We start from the raw sequence: 21,177 nt of genomic DNA, 5'->3' as shown, positions 1-21,177 counted from the left end.
GAAATGAGTAGCCCAGTGGGATTTACAACATTAATCAGACTAGCTGATGTTTAAGACATAAGGCTAGAAGGGAGGCAAAGACCAAATCATGAAAACCTAAGGGGCTTGTGTTCCTTCCTAGAACTCAGAGGTTCCAACACCTCAGTGCACTTAAAACTTGTTAAAACAAACAAGCACGGAGAACTTGTTTTAAAAAATCAAATTCTTCGACTCTTCCCTCAGAGATTGACTACGTAGGTGTGTAGTGCTTCCCCAAGTGGTTCTTACTTAGCTGGCAACCCCTAGTCTGCACACTGACATTTGAGAGTCAGTGCATAGGTAAGACTGAGCACAGAATAGTTAAGCTAGGTAGTAAGTTGATCCTCTTAGCTTTTCAGAAAGGTAAATCTGATGGTAGTATCTCATTAAATACGAATTCTGATCCAGTAGGTCTGGGGTTATACCTGAAATACTGCATTTCTAACAAGTTCCCAAATAAGGCTGATACTCCTTATGTGGGGACCACATTTTGAGTAGCAAATGTAGAGAGATTGGATTGGAGTGGGGTGAGACTGCAAGCATGAAGATCAGTTAACAGCTTATTGCAGGAATCTAGGCAAAAGATGGTGAATATCTGAACCGCTAGCAGGGTCTGGTAATGACAAGAAAGAGTTCCAGTGAAATGTAATAGATAGAATTGGCCAGACTAATTTAAGGAGTTAGATGTGGAGTTAAAGTGAAGGAAGAGGTGTCAAGAATTGAGTTTAGTTATCTAAGTAGATGATGGGGACATTAACTGAAATAGGGTAAAGACAGAGAAAGGAGGTGGCCTGGAGAGTAGAGGAGGGCTGATTAGAGTAGAAAAGTTTCTTGCAGTTGAGGAAAGGGGTAGCCAGAGGCTTAGTTTGAATGCACTCAGATTGAGGAGTCTATGAGGTAGCCAAAATTAAAAGGGCAGGTGGAGGAGGAACCTACAGTGAACTAAGAAGTATCACACAGGTTGTAGATAATAAAAAGAGCAATTTAAAACGCATTTCCAGAAGGGGAAGTTCACAGTAGCATTGCCACATAGATATCAAGTGAAAGATTATATATAGTTCAATGAGAGTATACAAAAATTATGGCTGAAAGACGAACTTTCCAAAATGCTAACTGGCTTAAGGAGTTCAGAAAGCACCCAAATTAATTAATCTTTCAATCTGTTCACTTAAAGAAAAGTTTAGGAGTGGAGCCAGTTTTTTTAAGTCATTCATCATGATAAGCCTCGTTGTGCCTTTTCCATTTAGATTTTCTTTTTTTTTTCCCTCCCACAGATTGATCATACTTACAAGAGCTGCTATGATACATAGGGGAGGTGAAAACTGATGGATGAAAGTTTTGCTATGCACTGAAAGGAAAGCATTGTCTGTGAAGGTCTTTTCTTAAAAATGTCTGCTTGTAACACCTTTACTGAACACGTGTGGAAACCTGGTGAATGCAAGAACTGCTTTAAGCCTAAAAGCTTACACCAGCTCCCCCCAGACCCTGAGAAGGCACCCGCCACCCATGGCAATGTGAAAACTAATGCCAATCACAGTAATAACCACCGCATGAGGAACACTGGGAATTTCCGTCCTCCTGTGGCTAAAAAACCCACTATAGCTGTGAAACCCACTATGATGGTGGCAGATGGGCAGAGTGTATGTGGTGAACTTAGTATCCAAGAACACTGTGAGAACAAACCTGTCATCATAGGGTGGAACCGAAACAGGACGGCCTTGAATCAGAAACCACTTAATAATAATAATGAAGATGATATTGAAGGATTTAGCCATGTTCCTAAGCCCTATGGCAATAATGATAGTGCAAAGAAGATACCAAATAACAATAATGGTCTAACTGATGTGTTAAAAGAGATAGCAGGCTTGGATACCACCCCTCAGATGAGAGGAAATGAAACAAACTCCAGAGAAACATTCTTAGGAAGAATAAATGATTGCTATAAAAGATCATTGGAAAGAAAGCTTCCACCAAGTTGCATGATGGGCGGTATAAAGGATACTCAGGGCAAGCATGTTATTCTGAGTGGGAGCACAGAAGTGATCAGTAATGAAGGGGGCCGGTTCTGTTACCCAGAGTTTTCTAGTGGTGAGGAGAGTGAGGAAGATGTACTTTTCAGTAACATGGAGGAGGAGCATGAGAGCTGGGATGAGAGCGACGAAGAGCTGCTGGCCATGGAGATTCGCATGAGAGGGCAGCCCCGCTTTGCTAACTTCAGGGCAAATACTCTGTCTCCTGTTCGATTCTTTGTGGACAAAAAATGGAATACTGTCCCCCTGCGAAATAAGTCTCTGCAGAGAATCTGTGCTGTAGACTATGATGACAGTTATGATGAAATCCTAAATGGTTATGAAGAGAATTCTGTGGTCTCCTGTGGACCAGGAAGCATGCAGAGCATGGTGTCATCTGACTCTACATCACCAGACTCTTCTTTAACAGAAGAGTCACGTTCTGAGACAGCCAGTGGTTTATCCCAGAAGGTATGTAATGGAGGAGTATCTCCTGGTAACCCGGGAAATTCTAAGGACATGAAGGAAAATGAGCCCAATTATGAAAGTCTCTCTGGTAATAATCAGGAAAAGGACTCCTCACAAGCACCTAAAAGCTCAGTAAAAGTTCCAGAAACACACAAAGCAGTCCTTGCTCTCCGATTAGAAGAGAAGGACGGCAAGATTGCCGTACAGACTGAGAAGCAAGAAAGTAAAGCCTCTACCGATATTGCTGGGCAAGCAGTAACCATTAACCTTGTCCCCGTAGAAGAGCAAGCAAAGCCCTACCGAGTTGTGAATCTGGAACAGCCACTGTGCAAGCCATATACTATCGTGGACGTGTCGGCAGCCATGGCCACTGAGCACCTCGAGGGCCCTATTACCAGCCCCAAGACAAAAATCTCCTCTTCTACTCCAAACTCTCCGATGACATCACCTGCATTGACGTCAGGACAAATAAGTGCCCACTTCCAAAAATCCAGTGCAATACGATACCAGGAAGTATGGACTTCCAGTACCAGTCCACGACAAAAGATACCCAAGGTGGAATTAATTGGTGGTGGAACTGGACCAAATGTCCCTCCAAGGAAAAACTGTCACAAGTCAGCACCTACTTCACCGACAACTACAAACATTTCCTCTAAAACCATCCCTGTTAAGTCACCCAATTTGTCTGAAATCAAATTTAATAGTTATAACAATGCTGGTATGCCACCTTTTCCAATCATCATTCACGACGAGCCAACCTATGCTCGGAGTTCTAAAAATGCCATCAAAGTTCCCATTGTAATCAACCCAAATGCATATGACAATCTAGCCATTTATAAAAGTTTTCTTGGAACAAGTGGAGAACTCTCAGTGAAGGGAAAAACCACAAGTGTAATAAGCCATACTTATGAAGAAATAGAAACTGAAAAACTGTCCGATAACACCACTAGCAAACCTACTGAGTGCCCCCAAGCCAAAGGGCTTTCAAGTAGCACAGAGCGTAAAAGGGGCTCAGTGGCTCAAAAGGTTCAGGAGTTTAACAGCTGTCTGAACAGAGGTCAGTCTTCACCACAGAAAAGTTATAGTTCTGGCCACAGCTCCCCAACAAAGATCCAGAGAACCACTCAAGAACCTGTGGCCCAAATAGAAGGCACTCAGGAGTCTCAGACGGTCAGCAGCAGCAGCAGCACCAGCACCAGAGAGAAAGCAAGCACAGTGCTTTCTCAGATTGTGGCTTCTATCCAACCACCACAGTCTCCTCCAGAAATGCCCCAGTCTGGCCCTAAAGCATGCAGTGTGGAAGAGCTCTATGCAGTCCCTCCAGATGCTGACGCTGCTAAGAGTACACCAGTCCGACCCAAGTCTCTCTTTACGTCTCAGCCCAGTGGGGAGGCTGAAGCCCCTCAGACCACAGAAAGTCCCACTGCCAGAGTACGGAAAGACCCACTCGCAAAGCCAGTCACTGCCCCTCTCTCCAAGTTAGTGGCTAACTCCCAGGGTGAGCCACCCCCTCCCTTCCCCCCACCTCGTTCTACTTCCTCCCCTTACCATGCGGGCAACCTTTTGCAGAGGCATTTCACCAACTGGACCAAGCCAACCAGTCCTACCAGGTCAACGGAAGCTGAATCAGTTTTGCACTCTGAAGGCAGCAGGCGGGCAGCTGATGCAAAACCTAAACGCTGGATATCATTTAAAAGCTTCTTCCGCCGCCGGAAAACAGACGAGGAGGATGACAAAGAGAAAGACCGAGAGAAAGGGAAACTGGTGGGCCTGGATGGCACAGTCATCCACATGCTGCCGCCTCCTCCAGTTCAGCGCCATCACTGGTTCACAGAGGCAAAAGGACAGTCCAGTGAGAAGCCAGCCATTGTCTTTATGTACAGGTGTGATCCTGCCCAAAGCCAGCTCAGTGTGGATCAGAAGGCCAGAGCAGACCAGTCAGCACTTGTAGAAAAAGATGGGACAGAGGATGGGTTACTACAGGACTCAGAGAAGAAGAAAAGGAGTCATTCTTCTCCGTCACAGATCCCTAAAAAAATTCTCAGGTATGTAAAATAGAATGGCAGAATATGAGAATTTTTTAACACATTTTTAGATGCTAAGTTTTTTATATCTTTCAGGTTGCATAAGAGCCATTTCTGTCTGGAAGTAGCACTCAGTGGCCATCATCTATCTTTATAACTGCATTCCAAGATTAGAGTATTATTAAAGTGATCTTATTGCACTGAACAAGGTTTATGGCCCTGGATCTTTAGCTAAAGTAGCCTGCTGCATTCTGGTGAGTGCAGAGGGGCTTGAACATAGAAAAGCAAATCCATAACACCCTAATAGCAGTAAATAATATGTTGCTTTGAAATGCTATGATAGTGTGAGGAAGAAACAGGATCAAATGAATAAATGGTGATACTCTTCTTACCCTCACTGTAGATGGAATAAAGCTCTTCAAGCGATTTGTTCTGGCTTTCACCAAGGTGTAGCTCTATATCATTACTTTGTTTTCAGGGAATATTTGTTTTTTTAATGCTGTCTCTTTCTGTCTTCCTTCCAAGTATTGTGGAAATTTTGGGGTGGGGGTGGAGTTGGGGGCAAGCAGTCTGTAGTTATTTAACATGTAGGTGATAGAAGAGAAGATGGTTACTGAGATTGAGACCCAGTAGTAGAATCCATAATGCCAGCTGGGCAAACGGCCCACCCGCCTCAGTTCTCTAGGTATCCATTTTCTTTCCTTCTTTAATAACTCTTTCTTGATCACCTACTCTGTGTAAAGCACATTGTAAATAGTTCTCTTGAATCCATACAACAGCCCTACAAATTGGTTGTATACAGATGAGGAAACTGAAAATCAGAGAAGTTAAGAATTGACCAGATTCACATAGCTCACAACTGCCAGTCAGAATTCAAACCTTGGTTTGACTGACTCTAAAGCTTGCATTCTTCCCACAGTGTTGCACTGTTAATGAACACAAGAGTAAATGAAGTTTTTATATTTTCACTTGTAATCATTCACATAAACATTTATGTTTAGGAAGCCTAAAATTGTTGTTTCTCATTCATATTGTAAGCAAAATTAATGAACTGCCAATAAAAACAAGAACCACTATCCCAAATTTGTAACAAATGGGATGATTTCTTTATATCCCCTGTACTTCTTAATTTATTTATTTTTAAACGTTTCATTTATTTATTTATTTATCTATCTATCTATCTATCTATTTATTTATTTATTTCTATGAATATAATTTATTGTCAAGTTGGCTTATATACAATACCCAGTGCTCATCCCAACAAGGGCCCTCCTCAGTGCCCATCACCCATTTTCTCCTCTCCCCCACGCCCCCCCATCCACCCTCAGTTTTTTCTCTGTATTTAAGAGTCTCTTGTGGTTTGCCTCCCTCCCTCTCTGTCGCTTTTTTCCTTCCCTTTCTTCCCCCATGATCTTCTGTTAAGTTTCTCAAGATCCACATATGATTGAAAACATGGTATCTGTCCTTCTCTGACTTATTTCACTCAGCATAATGCCTTCTAGTTCCATCCACATTGCTGCAAATGACATTAAACATTTTATTTTTAAGTAATCTCTACACCCAATATGCAGCTCGAACCCACAACCGCATGATCAAGAGTCACATGCTTTACCGACTAAGCCAGCCAGGCACCCCAGTACTTTTTACTTTTTAACAAAGATATGCCCCGAGTATTCTTTCATCTGATTCTAAGTCTGCCTCCCTGTTGACTTACAGTAAGCCTTTTCTACCAGGCCTGGCATTTTCTTTGGCAAAGACAGCAAAGTCTTATGATAGGGCAGATCCTCTTACCAGCTTTTTTATTAGAAAAGTATAAATAAAAATGAAGTGAATACTTAATGCCTTCACTTTTTCGAGCAAAATGTTAGCAAGTTTATATGTTTATCTGTATACTCTTTACAAAAATAAGCTTTTTACATAACCCCCAAATAGTTGTCAAAATGCTAGCAAGTTCCTGTTTTCCTTAAGTCCATATAATAACAAAGCAAGCAGAATAGTAGTAATATATTCCTGGAAAGAGTAGTCTTGTCATAGGTAGTTGAAAGTGGATGATAGAATATTGTACTACAGTAGTAATAAAGCACATGTATTACAGGTTACTGTTTTATTTAGGAAAAAAGCAATTTAAGTAGCACATGGTTGGAGTTACTTATGTCAGATAGTTCTTGCAGATCGATAAATGGCTTCACTCTTCATTGAGTATGGCTGTGGTGTGTTTATCTGCCTCCTGGAAGAGAGAGCCAAGGACTGATTTGGCGTCTCTTCTGTGAAATGAGATCCTCTGCTTTGGCTCCATGCCACCGTATGTGGGCTTGAGGGCAGCCCAGGCCCTGTGGCATGGCAGACGCCTTGCTATACAGCTTATATTTTCACAGATGTTGTAATGAGCTGGTCATATTTTCCAAATTTTATCAGTTCTTAGTAAGTAACATCCCTGAATCCAAACGATGCAGTTGGTGTGCCCCATTGGTTTCAAATGTAACCATGCACCACAATAACTTGAGGGCTGTTAAAACAGAGATTGCTGGGCCCCACGCCCACAGTTTCTGATGCAGTAGGTCTGGGGTGGTGTGGGTCCTGATAATTTGCACTTCTCACAAGTTCCCCGGTGGTGGTGGTGGTGGTGCTGCTGCTGCTGCTCCTGCTGCTGCTCCTGGGGCTACACTTTGAGAGCCACTGACCTCACCGCCATCCTAAATCTAAAGATATGTGCTGCAGTCTAAGTAAAGCATGTGTGAGGTATTAAGATTTTCTTAGAGGCACCCTGGAATTTTCACATTTCATAATGGCTCAGATTGAGCAGAAAAAGAGGTTTTAAGTGGTGCTTTTTTTTTTTTTTATTGTTTGGAAAGTTTTAAAGATACATCATTTGCTTTTTCAATAATTACTTAATTGGATACACCATTGGTATTTACTTAAAGCAACTTTGAAAGGGAAAACATTACTGTCAAATGTCAGCATTTGTGTTTCCAGCTTGATGGTGGTGGTGATCATTAAATTACCATCCTGCTGTTGGAAGAAATGAAAATTCAAGTTTTTCTATAAGTAATGAAGATACCAAATCCAAACTGTAAGAAATGAAAAATACTTGACTTCAGGCCAAACCCTAAAAGATAAGGGACTTTGTAGAGCCTTTTATTATGGGATTGTTACTAAATTTATTTATTTGACTGTTCAGGTGACATAAATTGAGTATCTTCAGTGTGCTGTATATGTGCCATAGGGACAAATAGGGAAAAGATGATCACACTGCTGAAATAACAGGCTTGGGTTTGACTTCACTTTAGCTATTTGTCTGGTTCTTCAGTGTACAGTGACTATAATGATACCTGTCACACACAGTTAAATTGAGGATATAATAGGAAAACACATAAAAGATTTTGCACAGGGTCTGACACACGTTGGGTGCTTTAAGATGTTAGTAGCCCCTCTGCCTTCGATATAATAAATGCTAAAACAATGTATGTGTGTAGCGACACAGAAGCATAAAAGACAGTGATTAGATCAGCTTAGAAGAGACTTCTCTCAGAAAGGAAATACACACCAGGTCTTAAAAGACAGATAGGATTTTTCCCACTGCTTGGGAAAGACATTGTAGGCAAAAGGAACAATATATGCAGAGCCGCAGAGAAGATGATGATGGCAAGCAGAATCAAGACAGGTGGCTGGGGCGTCTGGATGGCCCAGTCGGTTAAGCATCCGACTTCAGCTCAGGTCATGATCTCATGGTTCTTGCATTCGAGCCCTGCATCAGGCTCTGTACTGACAGCCCGGAGCCTGGAGGCTGCTTCAGATTCTGTGTCTCCCTCTCTCACTGCCCCTTCCCCACTCGTGCTCTGTCTCTCTCTTTCAAAAATAAATAAACATTTAAAAAGTTAAAAAAAAAAAAAAGACAGGTGGCTGGAAAAGGATGACGAAGAGACCAGTGGTTCTTCAAATGTGGTCAAAGCGAAGTCAAATAGTGATCACGCACAAGTCACCACTTTCATAAGACATTATTCTTTTCACTACGTTGACATTTGCACTGGTGGCACAAAAACAATAGTATGTAAAACTACTTACACCTTAACAGAAGTCAAAGCCATCACATAATATTGTCCAAATAGTTAAAAAAAAAAAAAAGTTTCACTTAAACATGTCCTTGATGAAGTAGTTTTATTAAATCTCAGCCCTTGAGGCTATGTCTGTTAAACTCCGTATGATGAAATACATGAAGTGCTTCTGCTGCACACCAAAGTGTGATGGCTACCTCAAGGAAGCACACTTGGGAAATAGTTTGAGTTTCAAGATTTGGGTTACAAAGCTGAACTAGCCCCCCCCCCCCCATTTTCATGGACTGCCTTGAAAGAACAAGTGGCTAATCCCCTGTGGCTGGCTATTCAGACTTGAGTGTTTGGCAGATATTTTCTCAAGAATGAGCATAGCCTATTACTTAAAGGAAAACAATGGACAGTATTTGTTGTCAATGATAAAATTCAGGCTTTCAAATAAAAGTAAGAATTTTTGAAAACTTGTATCTGCCGCCATGACCTTGACAGCTTCCTGATACTTAGAGATTTTTCTGATGAGATTGGTGGTGGTGGTGGTATTTGCATACAAAGGTTTTTTAATATCACATGATGAAATGTGCCAACATTTGGAAGATCTGCATAACCCAGTGAACTGGCAGTTTCCAAATGACCTAAAGCATGATATTACAAAATTACGCATACGTTGAAACTGCAAATTAGACCAATAGATTTTTATGTAACTGAGTCCAAAAGGTTTATTATTAATGGTTTCAGATTTCACATTGCAAGTAACCTTTAAGGGACTTCTACTTACCAAGTGCTAGTATAGTACCAAGAAGAATATTCATAATTATCTAAAAGTCTACTGATACACTCCTCCCTTTCCCACCCATATATCTGGATGAGATCAAATTTTTTTCATCACAGTTGACTCTTGAAAAACACAGGTTTGAATTGCACAGGTCTACTTATGTGTGGATTTTTCTTAAATAACATACAGTACTGTAAATGTATTTTCTCTTATGATTTTAATACCATTTTCTTTTCTCTAGCTTACTTTAAGAACACATTATATAATAATATATGACATACAAAATATGTGTTAATTGACTATGTTATGAGTAAGGCTTCTGCTCAATAGTAGGCTATTAGTAGTAAGTTTTGGGAGAGTCAAAAGTTATACACAGATTTTTGACTGTACAAGGGACAGTGCCCCTAGCCCCCACATTGTTCAAGGGTTTTAAAGGGTTTTTAAATTTTTTTTTAATTATTTTTAAAGGGTTTATTATTTTAAATGAACTAGTAACTTTTTAAATTTTCTCAATTTTAATTTCTCATATAATATCAATAGCTACAATTCACATAAGCAAGAGCCCTTGCACTTCTCAATAATTTTTAAGTGTAAAGGAATCCCAAGAACAAAAAACTGGAGAAGTGCTGAGACAAACTGTGAAGAGGCTTGAATGATATGTTGCAATATTTGGCCCTTATCTTGTAGATTTTGTAGCAGAAACAGGTTTTATAGGGGGAAGTATGTGACTTTTTTATTTTTTTATTTTTTATTCTTTTAAAGATTTATTTTTTAAGTAACCTCTACATCCAGTGTGGGGCTTGAATTTACAACCCTGAGATCAAGAGTCACATGTTCCACTGACTGAGCCAGCCAGGTGCCCCAATATTTTTTAATTTTAATAAATTTTTTTCTGGCAGTGTCATTGAAAATGGACTGGAAAATGGAAATACTGATGACAAGGATACTAGTCAAATTTGGGCTCCTGTGGAATATATCCACAGGCATCATTTCTATCTGGCTAAGTCTGGATCATGAGGAGTTAATTTAATGGTTATTCTAGTCTGTGATCGGGTGGGAATTCCTCCACTATCATTTTTACGCACACTAGCCTACCTGCCATCTCTGCAGCTCTTTGGGTGTCCATAGCATAGGGAGTAATACTGCATAGGAAGAAAAATGTAAGCACTAGAGTCAGATTCAGATTTGAATTCTATGTATACCACTGGTAGGTGTGTGACTTTTGACTTAACCTCTCTAAGCTAAGGCTTTCCAACCTGTACAGTAGTGATACTAATACCTACCTAACAGAGCTCTTATGAGGACTAAATGGATACCTATAAAGCATCTAGCACAGTATCTAGGAATAGGGTTGGCCTCTTTACAAATTCTGTTTAGGGCACCATAATTTAAGATGATCCTTGCTGAATGTCTTGCCTCTGCAGTCTGTTTTTAGAACAGCCAAGTCTTCTTTCTTAAACATAAATCCAGTCATAAGCCCAAACTGCAGAAAGCCCTGTATATGTGACCTTTGTCTACTTGTTTAATTTTACTTACTCTCTTGCTCATGAACCCCAGTTATTCTGGGTTCCTTTCTTTCTGAGGGCCTTGTTGATAATGTTGACCGTGAAGTGAATACTACAGGATTACCTTTTAAGGGATACCATCTTAAAATGGGTCCTTTTATTTATTTCCATTTTATTTTAAAGTTTTTGTGAAAGGAAATTTTAAACATATATAAAAGTAGATAAATTAATAAAATGAACTACCATTTACCCCAAACCCACATTTCCAACAGTTACCAATTTATGGCCAATCTTGTTTCATCTATAACCTTTTCTTCTTCCCCACATTATTTTGAAGCAAATCCCAGACATTGCATTTGTAAATGTTTCAGTATGTATCACTAAAAGTTAAAATCCTTTCTTTCCTTTCCTTCCTTCCTTCCTTCCTTCCTTCCTTCCTTCCTTCCTTCCTTCCTTCCTTTGCTTTCTTCTTTCCTTTTCCATCCTGACCATATACCAGAAAGGATTCTGTAAACTTTAATGGCTAACTCCTGGCTAAATGGCATCTGGTATCCAGATTTTAAGTACTGGGTATATTCTGATAACTCCATCCCTGACCTACCCCATGATTCACATGCTTATCCACTTGATATCTCCACTTGAACATCAAATGGACCTCTCAAATGAGGCATGTCCAAAACAGAATTCTTGATTTTTCCCTCCAAATCTATTCCATCCCAAGTCTTCCCTTCTTGGTAAATGATCCCACCATCCATCCAGTTGCTTATTCCAAAAAGTAGGGGTCATCCTTGATCCTTCTCTTCCCCACACCCCCTACATAGAAAATATCGGCAAGTCTTGTTAACTCATCCTCTAGAATAATACATCCCAAATCTGTTTACTTCTTTCCATCTCTGCTTCTACCACTGTGGTCCAAACCACCATCATCTCACCTGATTTACTAAAGTATTTTCCTAATTTATTTCCCTGCTTTAATCTCTTGCCTTTTCTAATCTAGTCTCTCTAGGATAGCTAAGTAGCCAAGTACTCTTTTTCAAATCAAATCGCATAGTGTCAACACAGTGAAGAAAGTCCCTACATAATATGACCTCTGCCTACTGTCTACCTATTTAACCTATCTCCTATTCATCCCCTTGTTCACAAACTTCTCACAATAGTTTTCTTTCTGTTCTTCATACGTGCCAAACATAACCCCTTTTTTAATCAGCTACTCACTCTCTTTGGCATGCTTTCTTCAGATTTTTGTATGGCAAGCTCCTTGTCATTCAGCTCTCAATTTAAGTGTCACTTCCCCAGGAAAATTTTAACTGACTTCCCCATCTTAAGAAACTTCCCCTACCTTCCGTCACTCCCCATTGCATCATCCTTTTTTATCTTTGATTTATTCACGTGTTTATCACTCCCCCCCCCCCCACTATTCTGTCTTCATTTTACTCCTCCCTTCTGGATTCAGTTTCCGTTTAGTAGTCTTTTCAGTAAACTGTGTGGTAAATTCTAAAATCATCTTGATTTCATAATTGGTAGGCAGTATCTTTTGCCAATCACATGTCCTTAAAAATTTAGTTGAAAACATTTTTTCTAATCAGTTACAAAAACTTAGTGCCTAAGAAAATAACTGTAATTCACCCAAAATAACTTAAATACTTCCAGACAAAGTTAAGGATCTCATTTGCCCACTGAAGGGTCTCTTTTGGCTAACCTTTCCAGCTTCACCAGCCCTGAACATCCTGTTCCTAATTAGCAAAGCCCCCCAGTGTATCATGTAAGTCTGGTTTCTCTGAGACTCCCAGAAACATCTCAGGAATTCAACTGTGCCTCACACTGCTGAGATTCTGTCCAAACCTCTGCCAGCTTCTGTTTTGGACAGGGAGATAAGGTTTGGCACACCTTTGCTGCCTTAGGAATGCCATTCATCTGTATAAGCCTTCCTCTATCCTTCCAAGATCTTTTTTTATCTTCTTAGAACCCATAGAACTAAGCTATATTCCTTAGTAATCCAGTAGTCGATTCTAGGAACCTTCTAATCCACTCCAGGGTTCAAGGATATATAGAAGACGTTGGAGAACTATGGCCTATAGGCCAAATCCAACCTGTCACCCCTTTCTGTAAATCAAGTTTTATCGGAAAACAGCCACACTCATCCATTTGCATGTTGTCTATGGCTACTTTTGCACTGTAACAGCAGCCTTAGGTGCAACAGACACCATGTGGCCTGTAAAGCCTAAACTATTTACTATCTGACTCTTCACAGAAAAAGTTGACTGAGCCTCTGAACTAAGCTATAATAAATACCTGATTTGTCTGTGGTTTTCAGGCATACTAGTGGCCTATGTCCATTCTAGCCAAACACTATACAGGTTTGCTACTCACTAAAGTACCCAAAGTCTGGGCCTCTTTATAGACATATGTGTATGTACATATAGTATGGAAAAAGAAAGTCTGAGCACTTTTCAGAATGTGGTAGAATGTAACGTCCTTCTCTTTCTGTAAAGTTAGAAGCTTAAGGTTTTTTTTTAATGCTTATGCTCCAGTTATATCTTAATTTGCATTATCTCTATTCTTTGCTAAGAGAACCCTATCAAAGTCATCTTTTCATGCTTAGGACCAGAATGGCCTCTGAAAATCAAATTCCTGCTTCTCATAAAGAAAAAAAAAATTAGAGAGAGAAGCTGAAAATAGCTGCTTGCTCTCCTGATCATATATTCTTTGCTCTAAAGAAACTTCTGGACTATAAGCATTTATCAAGATCACATCTACATTTGCTGACATGCGGTTCTTAAAGTTAGATGAGTTCATAAAGTCCTTACTATTGAACTTCTAAGTAATCCTTTTAGAGAAAACTGATATCTCACTTTATCCTAATCACAGAATGATGCAGAATAGTTGTGTTTGTGTGCACCATGATAGGGTGGTTTTCAGACAGCTTTACATTCCTTTCCTTCTGGAAGGTGATAAAACTCCAGAGAAGTAAGCCGCCTTGCTTAGAGTTTCATAATGAATATATTCCCAAGTAAAGAATCCAGCTGAGACTTCCCTCACTTACTGGGTCAGTTTTGTTTCCTTGTTCGCCTAGTGAATCCAAAGTTAAATACCAATATCTTATTATATAATTTTTTTGTTTTATTTTTTGTTTTTTTTCTGATATAATTTATTTCAAGTTGGCTAACATACAGTGTATACAATGTGCTCTTGGTTTTGGGGATAGATTTCTGTGATTCATCGCTTACATACAACACCCAGTGCTCATCCCAACAAGTGCCCTTCTCAATGCCCATCACCCATTTTCCCCTCTCCCCCGCCCCCTCATCAACCCTCAGTTTGTTCTCTGTGTGTAAGAGTCTCTTATGGTTTGCCTCCCTCTCTGTTTGAAACTATTTTTTCCCCTTCCCTTCCTCCATGGTCTTCTGTTAAGTTTCTCAAGTGCCACATATGAGTGAAAACATGATATCTGTCTTTCTCTGACTAACTTATTTCACTTAGCATAATACCCTCCAGTTCCATCCACATTGCTGCAGATGGCATGATTTTATTCTTTTTCATTGCCAAGTAGTAGTCCATTGTATATATAAACCACATGTACTATATAATTCTTTTTTTTTTAACTTTAAACAAATTTTTATTACACAAAGGTTGTCACATAATTGGACATTTCTCTACTTTGTACACAATTAGTCTTACTCTCCACAGAAAGGCTCCTTCTTTTCATCTGGTAATGGCAAACACTAAAATCCTGATTTTAACAGAATAGTAGTAAAAATGCCTCAGTGATTTAAGTTGAAAGCAGTACATTGGTACATGGCTCTTGCATTCAGTTATCAGGAATGTACAAATGTCTTTTCAAAAATACAAAATAAATTATCTGTAGGCATGGACAATGACAGCAGTAAACCATTATATGTTGTCAACTGAAACCAGTAATTGATGGTTATAGTGATTTTCTTAGCCATCAGCCAGCCTTTTCTTCAGTCGTTTCCTTCAGCTGACTTCTCTAAAGTTATTGTTGCCTTGAGCTTCCTCTCACAGTTCATTAATAATGGTAAAGCACTATTCTAGGAATTAGAACATGCCATCTCCCATACCACCTCCCATTCCACCTATTCCGCCCATTCCAGTGTCCTTCTCTTCCTTAGGAATTTCGGTGACTACAACTTCTGTTGTAGTTAACAGAGAGGCCACTCCAGCAGCATCCAGTAAAGCAGTTCTTACAATCTTAGTTGGATCAATGATTCCCTTTTCTACCGTATTCACAGAATCTCCAAGCTTAGCGTTATAACCAACTTCTGAGGAACTTTGCATAATTTTCTCAACTATCAATGATCCTTCAACACCTGCATTCTTAGCAATGGTCATTGCAGGAATTTTGAGGGTTCTCTTAATGATTTCTATACCAATTTTTTGATTCATTAGCTGGTGTTATTGAATCCAAGGCTGGAATGCACCAAAGCAGGGCACAAGCCCCTCCCAGAACAATGCCTTCTTCAACAGCAGCTCTGGTAGCATCGAGGGTATCTGTAACTTTGTCTTTCTTTTCATTCACTTCAACATCACTTGTGCCACCAACCTTCAGCACAGCTACTCCCTCTGAGAGTTTTGCCAGATGTTCATTCAGCCTTTCCTTTTCATATTCACTAGTTGTGATATCTATTCAATGATTTCTTGGATACAGTTTGAGCCTTGTCACCTTTTCCTTTTAAGAGCATGGCATCATCTTTGGTCACAATGACGTCTCCAACTTTTCCTAAGTCATGAGGCTGAACATCTTCAAGATTTAGAGTGAACCCTTCTCCAAACACAGCACCACCAGTAGCAATAGCCATATCTTTAAGCTGATTCTTTCTATTGTCAACAAAACCTGGAACTTAGACAGCTACAACCTGAAGACCAACTTTTAGCCTATTCAAAACAAGTATACTCAATGCTTCTCCATCAACATCTTCAGCAATTATGAAGGGCTTATGGTGAGCATTGGCAATTTCAAGAGCAGGTACAATGGTTGGACACTATAAATTTTCTTTTCACTCAACAGAACACAAGCATCTTGGAATTCACATTCCTGCCCTTTTGATGTATTAGTAAAGTATGGAGAAATATAACCTTGATCAAACTTCATGCCTTCAATAATTTCTAATTCATCATTTAGTGTTTTTCCATTTTACTGTGATGACACCCTGTCTTCCAACCTTTTTCATTGCATCAGAAATGATGTTGCCAATTTCTTTGTCTCCATTTGCAGAAATGGTAGCAACCTGAGCAGTTTCTTCAGGGGTTGTCACAGGTTTAGACTGCTTCTTAAGTTCAGCAATTACAGCGTCAACAGCTAACATCACACCTCTCCTGATTTCCACTGGATTAGCACCTTTGCTAATCTTCTCAAAGCTTTCCTTGGCAATAGAGCGTGCCAGGACAGTAGCAGTAGTGGTGCCATCTTCAGCCTCTTCATTTGTGTTATTGGCAATGTCTTGAACAAGTTTAGCACCGATATTTTCATATTTATCTTTTAAGTCAATTGGCTTTGCAACAGTCACACCATCTGTTGTTACTTTGGGACTGCCCCAACTCTTTTCAGTAATCACTGTTCTTCCCTTTGGCCCCATAGTAACAGCTACAGCATCAGCTAAAAGGTCTACACCTTGAAGCGTTAAGGCTCAGGCATCTGCACCAAATTTTACATCTTTGGTATAAGCCTGAGTGAGATGAGGAGCCAGTGCCCTGGACACTGGTCTAATTTGGCAAAGGACTGTGGGTAATCAAAGCATTTCTGCGGGGCAGTGGCAGGGCGCTGAGGCAGGCCATCGGAGGCAAGGAAGGGGCACTATATAATTCTGAAAACACTTTCACTCACATTATCTCATTTGTCCCAACATCTATGACAGTGCATGCTTCTTCCTATTTTATAAGACAGAGAAACAGAGGCTCAGTGACATTCCCAGGGCCACTCTGCAAGCAGGTAGCAGAGCCAGACTCTGACTTTAGAGGTGTTTGACCCCTAGGTGATTTTTGTTGCACTCTTGGTGGTGGTTGTTGAGTCTGTTGGTGTCTGCCATGTCTTTTATAAAGCCAGCCTGAGTGCAAGAAGGTAAGTCTGTGACCAGTAAGGGATGTGTACTGATTCACTGAGCTGTCAAGCAGTCTTAAAGTACTCAACATTGGCACAGTTGAACATAGTTGTTCACTCTCTTAAAAGCACTTTATTTGAATTTCCTAATTAATACACACTCCTATAAATGTCACCACACTCATTTTTTAGATGAATAATGGGAGACAGGGACCGAGAAGCAGTGGTACAGAGCTGAAATGAAATTTGAGTTTCTAATTTCCAGGCCTGTATTCAGACCTCTAAGCCACAGTTTGAGCCAGTGATTATTTAACATAATTGTAGTAGGTATTGATTAGAGTCATCAGGTAATAATATTTAAAAGTTTAATTCCAGGACAAGCAGTTTGTCCTCATATGGTGCTTCTATAATGGTGATTTGTTAATAGCAGGGAGAAAGGCTTGCCTGAAAAAAACAACACAATGACAGCAGTGCACGCGGATAGCTCCCACCCCCACTCCTAGTTCTTATGTGGGGATATAGACTCAGGAATCAGTCGTTGGCCTTTCTGTGCTGCTGGCACATGGATGTAGCTCCACTCTGCATCAGGGAGATGTCCTGTGCCACACTAGAACCTGTAGAGGATCCTAGTAATACTCTTCTCCAGTGCCTTGCTGTCCAGATCCCATGTGATTTGACTTATTCAGCACCTGTTTACTGAGTGTTTGCTATAATCTCAGTCCCTTTATATTAATCTGCTCAGGCTACCTTAAAATACCACAGACTGGCCAGCTTACATACAAGTATACAATCTTATCTGACAGAGCCCTACCCTTATCACCTCATTTAATCTAATTATTTCCTTGGAGGCCCCATCTCCAATATAGTCACACTGGGGTTTAGGGGCTTCAACATATGAATTTGGGGGGAACACAAACGTTCATCCAGAACACCTGTTATGGGTGTTCAGAGAAGGAAGAGTCCCTGCAGACACAAAGATGTTGTGAGCAGTGTGAGACCTGAGTAGTCTTCAGTGACTGGCTGGGTTTGAAATGTATGGAAAGAAAAAGGGAGGGAACTCTAGGAAGGGAAAGTAGCTTCAGCAAAGATGGAGAATGTGATATCCAAGGGACAAGGAATTATGATGTAGAAATACGTTGGTTTGTGTGAAGCTGAAGGATTGTGTATTAGAAAATTTGAAATAAAGAGGCTCTTAAATACTGAAAACAAACTGAGGGTTGATGGAGGGTGGGGGAGAAGAGAAAGTGGGTGATGGGCATTAAGGAGGGCACCTGTTGAGATGAGCACTGGGTATTGTATGGAAACCAATTTGACTATAAATTATATCTAATATAAAAATTAAAAAAAAAAAAAAGAAAATTTGAAATAAGGATGGAAACATACATTGCAGCCTCATTGTGAAAGGCCTTGAAGGCCTGCAGGTAGTCCAGACATGACCCTGATGGGTCACAAGGATGTAGAACAGAGGATCAGTGGAACAAAATAGAGATTTTAGGTGAGCATTTTGTGCTCACCTCTGTCCTCTTTTGATACAAGGAACTGAGGTAGTGCTGCATGTTGGGAGACTTGACCTATTACTGCTTCTTACTTTCAGAGGAGACTTTATCCAGCCAGGGCTTCAAGTAAGAACCATAAATATCATACTAGGCCAAATCCCTGTTTTCTAACATTTTGTGAGTTTGTATAATTGTATTCCAAGAATAAATCTCAGAGGGTAAGGATTGGTTCCAAAATACCCCCTCCCTTTTTTTTTTTAAAGAGCCCATTATGAATCTCTCATCTGTGACTACTTAAATTATTTTATTTCCCCTTTCTACTATATCACTTCTGAGCAGTGATGCTCCTGACTTAAAATTTTCTTACTTTTTGCACATTGTTTCTTTTATACTTATTGCCCTGGTCTCTCTGGTGGGGAGGGAGGCTATAAAATAGTTTCTCAGAGTGTGGGCCTAGGACCAACTGTGTTAGAATCTCCTAGAGCAATTATATAAATGCAGATTCCCAGGCCATACCCCAGAGCTGTTAAATCATTCCCTAGAGGTGGGAGCCACAAATCTGCATCTTTAGCAAGTTCCCAAGGTAATTCTTAGACACATTAAAGTCTGGTAACAATTGGTATAGTATTTTAGAACACTGACCTTGAAGTCACTCAGACCTGAATTTCAATCCTGCTTTTACCACTTATTAGCTCTGTCATCTTGGACAAGTTACTTGAGCTCTGATTCTAGTTACCTCATCTATAAACTGAGAAGCAGAATAGTGTCTCTGTTTAGAGCACAGACCCTAGAGTTGAACTGCTGGGCTTTAATCTCAACTCTATCAGTTAGCAGCTGTGTTATCTGAGGCAAATGACTTAACCTGTCTGGACTATAATTTCTTCATTTGTAAAACAGATAATAATATGTCTAGTGCATTGTTGTGAGACTTAAAATAATTTATGTAGAAGGTTAGAAGGGGGATGGTTTTTGCCTCACTCCTCCCTGCCCCAGGCATTGACAATGTCTGCAGACTATTTGGTCATGTGACTAGGGAAGGAGGGAGTGGTTCCAACATGTGAGTAGAGGCTAGAGATGCTAGTGTGATCCTACTATGTACAGGACATCCCTCCACTACAAAGTATTATCTGGTCCAAAATGTCAGTAGTGCCACTTTAGAGAAACATGACTTAGAACAGGCACATAATAAGTACTATATAAGTTTTGGCTACTATTTTGATTCCCTTGTTGTAGGAATAGCAAGCCTTACTTGGAGTGTTATTGTTAGAAGACAGATATAGATATAGATGTATAGATTTTTTTTTTTTGAGAGAGAGAGAGAGAAAGAGAGAGAGAGAGAAACACAACAGGGGAGGGGGGCAGAGGGAGCAAGAAGGAGAATCTTAAGCAGGCTCCACACCCAGCATGGAGCTTGACACAGGACTTAATGTCGCTATATGAGATCATGACCTGAGCGAAAATCAAGAGTTGGTCACTTAACCAACTGAGCTACCCAGACGGCCCAGGAAATATATATTTAAGTACAGTACCAAGAACTCAACAAATGCAGAGGCGATGGTGGTGATGTATGTATAAACACAGTCTTTCTTTACCAAAGCAGCTCCTCTTTAAAGACATCCTTTTGCAGGGCACCTAGGTTGGCTCAGTTGGTTAAGTGTCCCAACTCTTGGTTTTGGCCCAGGGCATGATCTCACAGTTTCATGAGTTCAAGCCCCACATCCAGCTCTGCACTGACAGCACGGAGCCTGCTTGGGATTCTCTCTCTCTGCCCCTCCTCTGCTCACGCTCTTTCTCAAAATAAAAATAAATAAAAATCCTTTTGCAATGTAAATACTTCGTTTAGAATTTTTCAAAAGTAGAGCAATAATAGCTGTATTCTTTTTAAAACACTCTACTTCATCTTCATAAGCATTTATTGTTGAGTCTTTACAGTATATCAAGCTTGCCTTATGGTGCCAGTGTGGTGGATGTCAGAGTAGGAGAGTATCCAGTTCAGATCCTGACTCTACTACCGAAGTTTCCTTATAATCTTGGGCAGGTCACTTCACTGCTCTCAATCTCAGTTCCCCCATCTGTAAAATGAAAGCAATTGCATCTACCTCCTGAGATGTTTTCGTGAATTAAATGGAAAAGTGTGTGGCTTATACAGTGTCAAGTAGGAATAGGCTCTGAGTGGTTTTGGTTCCCATGCCCTCCTTGAGCCCCAATGTTTTTAGAGAGTTTAGTATACAAAATCATCTCCATCCTCTGACTTGAAGGGCAGATGGACAGTTGAGGGAGATAAGAGGAGGGTGGGAAAATGTGTAGTGACTTGCTTCTCCAGTGTTTCTGGGCATGGGTAAAAAGTCAAGGACCCAAAAAATGACTTCCGTATCCTCCCTAGGGTAGTTCTAGTAGAAAGGCCTGCATTTTCTTTTCATATCTTGCTTTTTCAGGAAATATACATGAGTATCTCACACCATTCTTTAGAAGTGAGCCAAGGCCTAAATGATGATACTGAGAAGCTCCTTCTATAACCCTGTTATTGAAAAAGACAGCCGCCTTTTATTGCTCTTTTCCAAGATTAATTTATCTTTTCTGTTAATTTGCACAGATAGTATTCTGACTTTGTATTTCATACAATTTTAAAATGTAATTTTTATTGGCATTATGAAGATGACAGTGATTTACAGTGGCCTGTGTTTTTATCTACTTCACTGTCTTGTGGTCTAGTGCCTAAAGACACTTTTAATTTGCTATTCACATCTGTTTAAAAAAAGAAGTGAAACCATGCAGTATCTG

At 40.1% G+C, this 21,177-nt stretch overlaps 1 protein-coding gene and 1 pseudogene across 7 annotated transcripts in view; one reads left to right on the top strand and one right to left on the bottom strand.

Moving 5' to 3' along the window:
• The window catches only part of PEAK1 (pseudopodium enriched atypical kinase 1), a 303,506-nt gene that overhangs the window by 222,121 nt on the left and 60,208 nt on the right, over nucleotides 1-21,177 (top strand). For all 7 annotated transcript variants that reach the window (XM_019832022.3, XM_045058999.1, XM_019832021.3 and 4 more), the window contains one exon: nucleotides 1,293-4,540. In XM_019832022.3, coding sequence (XP_019687581.2) covers nucleotides 1,407-4,540 — 3,134 coding nt within the window. In that variant the 5' untranslated portion in view covers nucleotides 1,293-1,406. The remainder of the gene's footprint in view (nucleotides 1-1,292; nucleotides 4,541-21,177) is intronic.
• Nucleotides 14,902-16,601, bottom strand: LOC101096320 (annotated as a pseudogene).

The sequence above is a fragment of the Felis catus genome, chromosome B3, assembly GCF_018350175.1.
Source record: "Felis catus isolate Fca126 chromosome B3, F.catus_Fca126_mat1.0, whole genome shotgun sequence".
In the NCBI taxonomy this organism is placed as follows: Eukaryota; Metazoa; Chordata; class Mammalia; order Carnivora; family Felidae; genus Felis; species Felis catus.
Note: the sequence above shows the minus strand (reverse complement) of the source record. Positions and strands in the feature narration are given on the sequence as shown.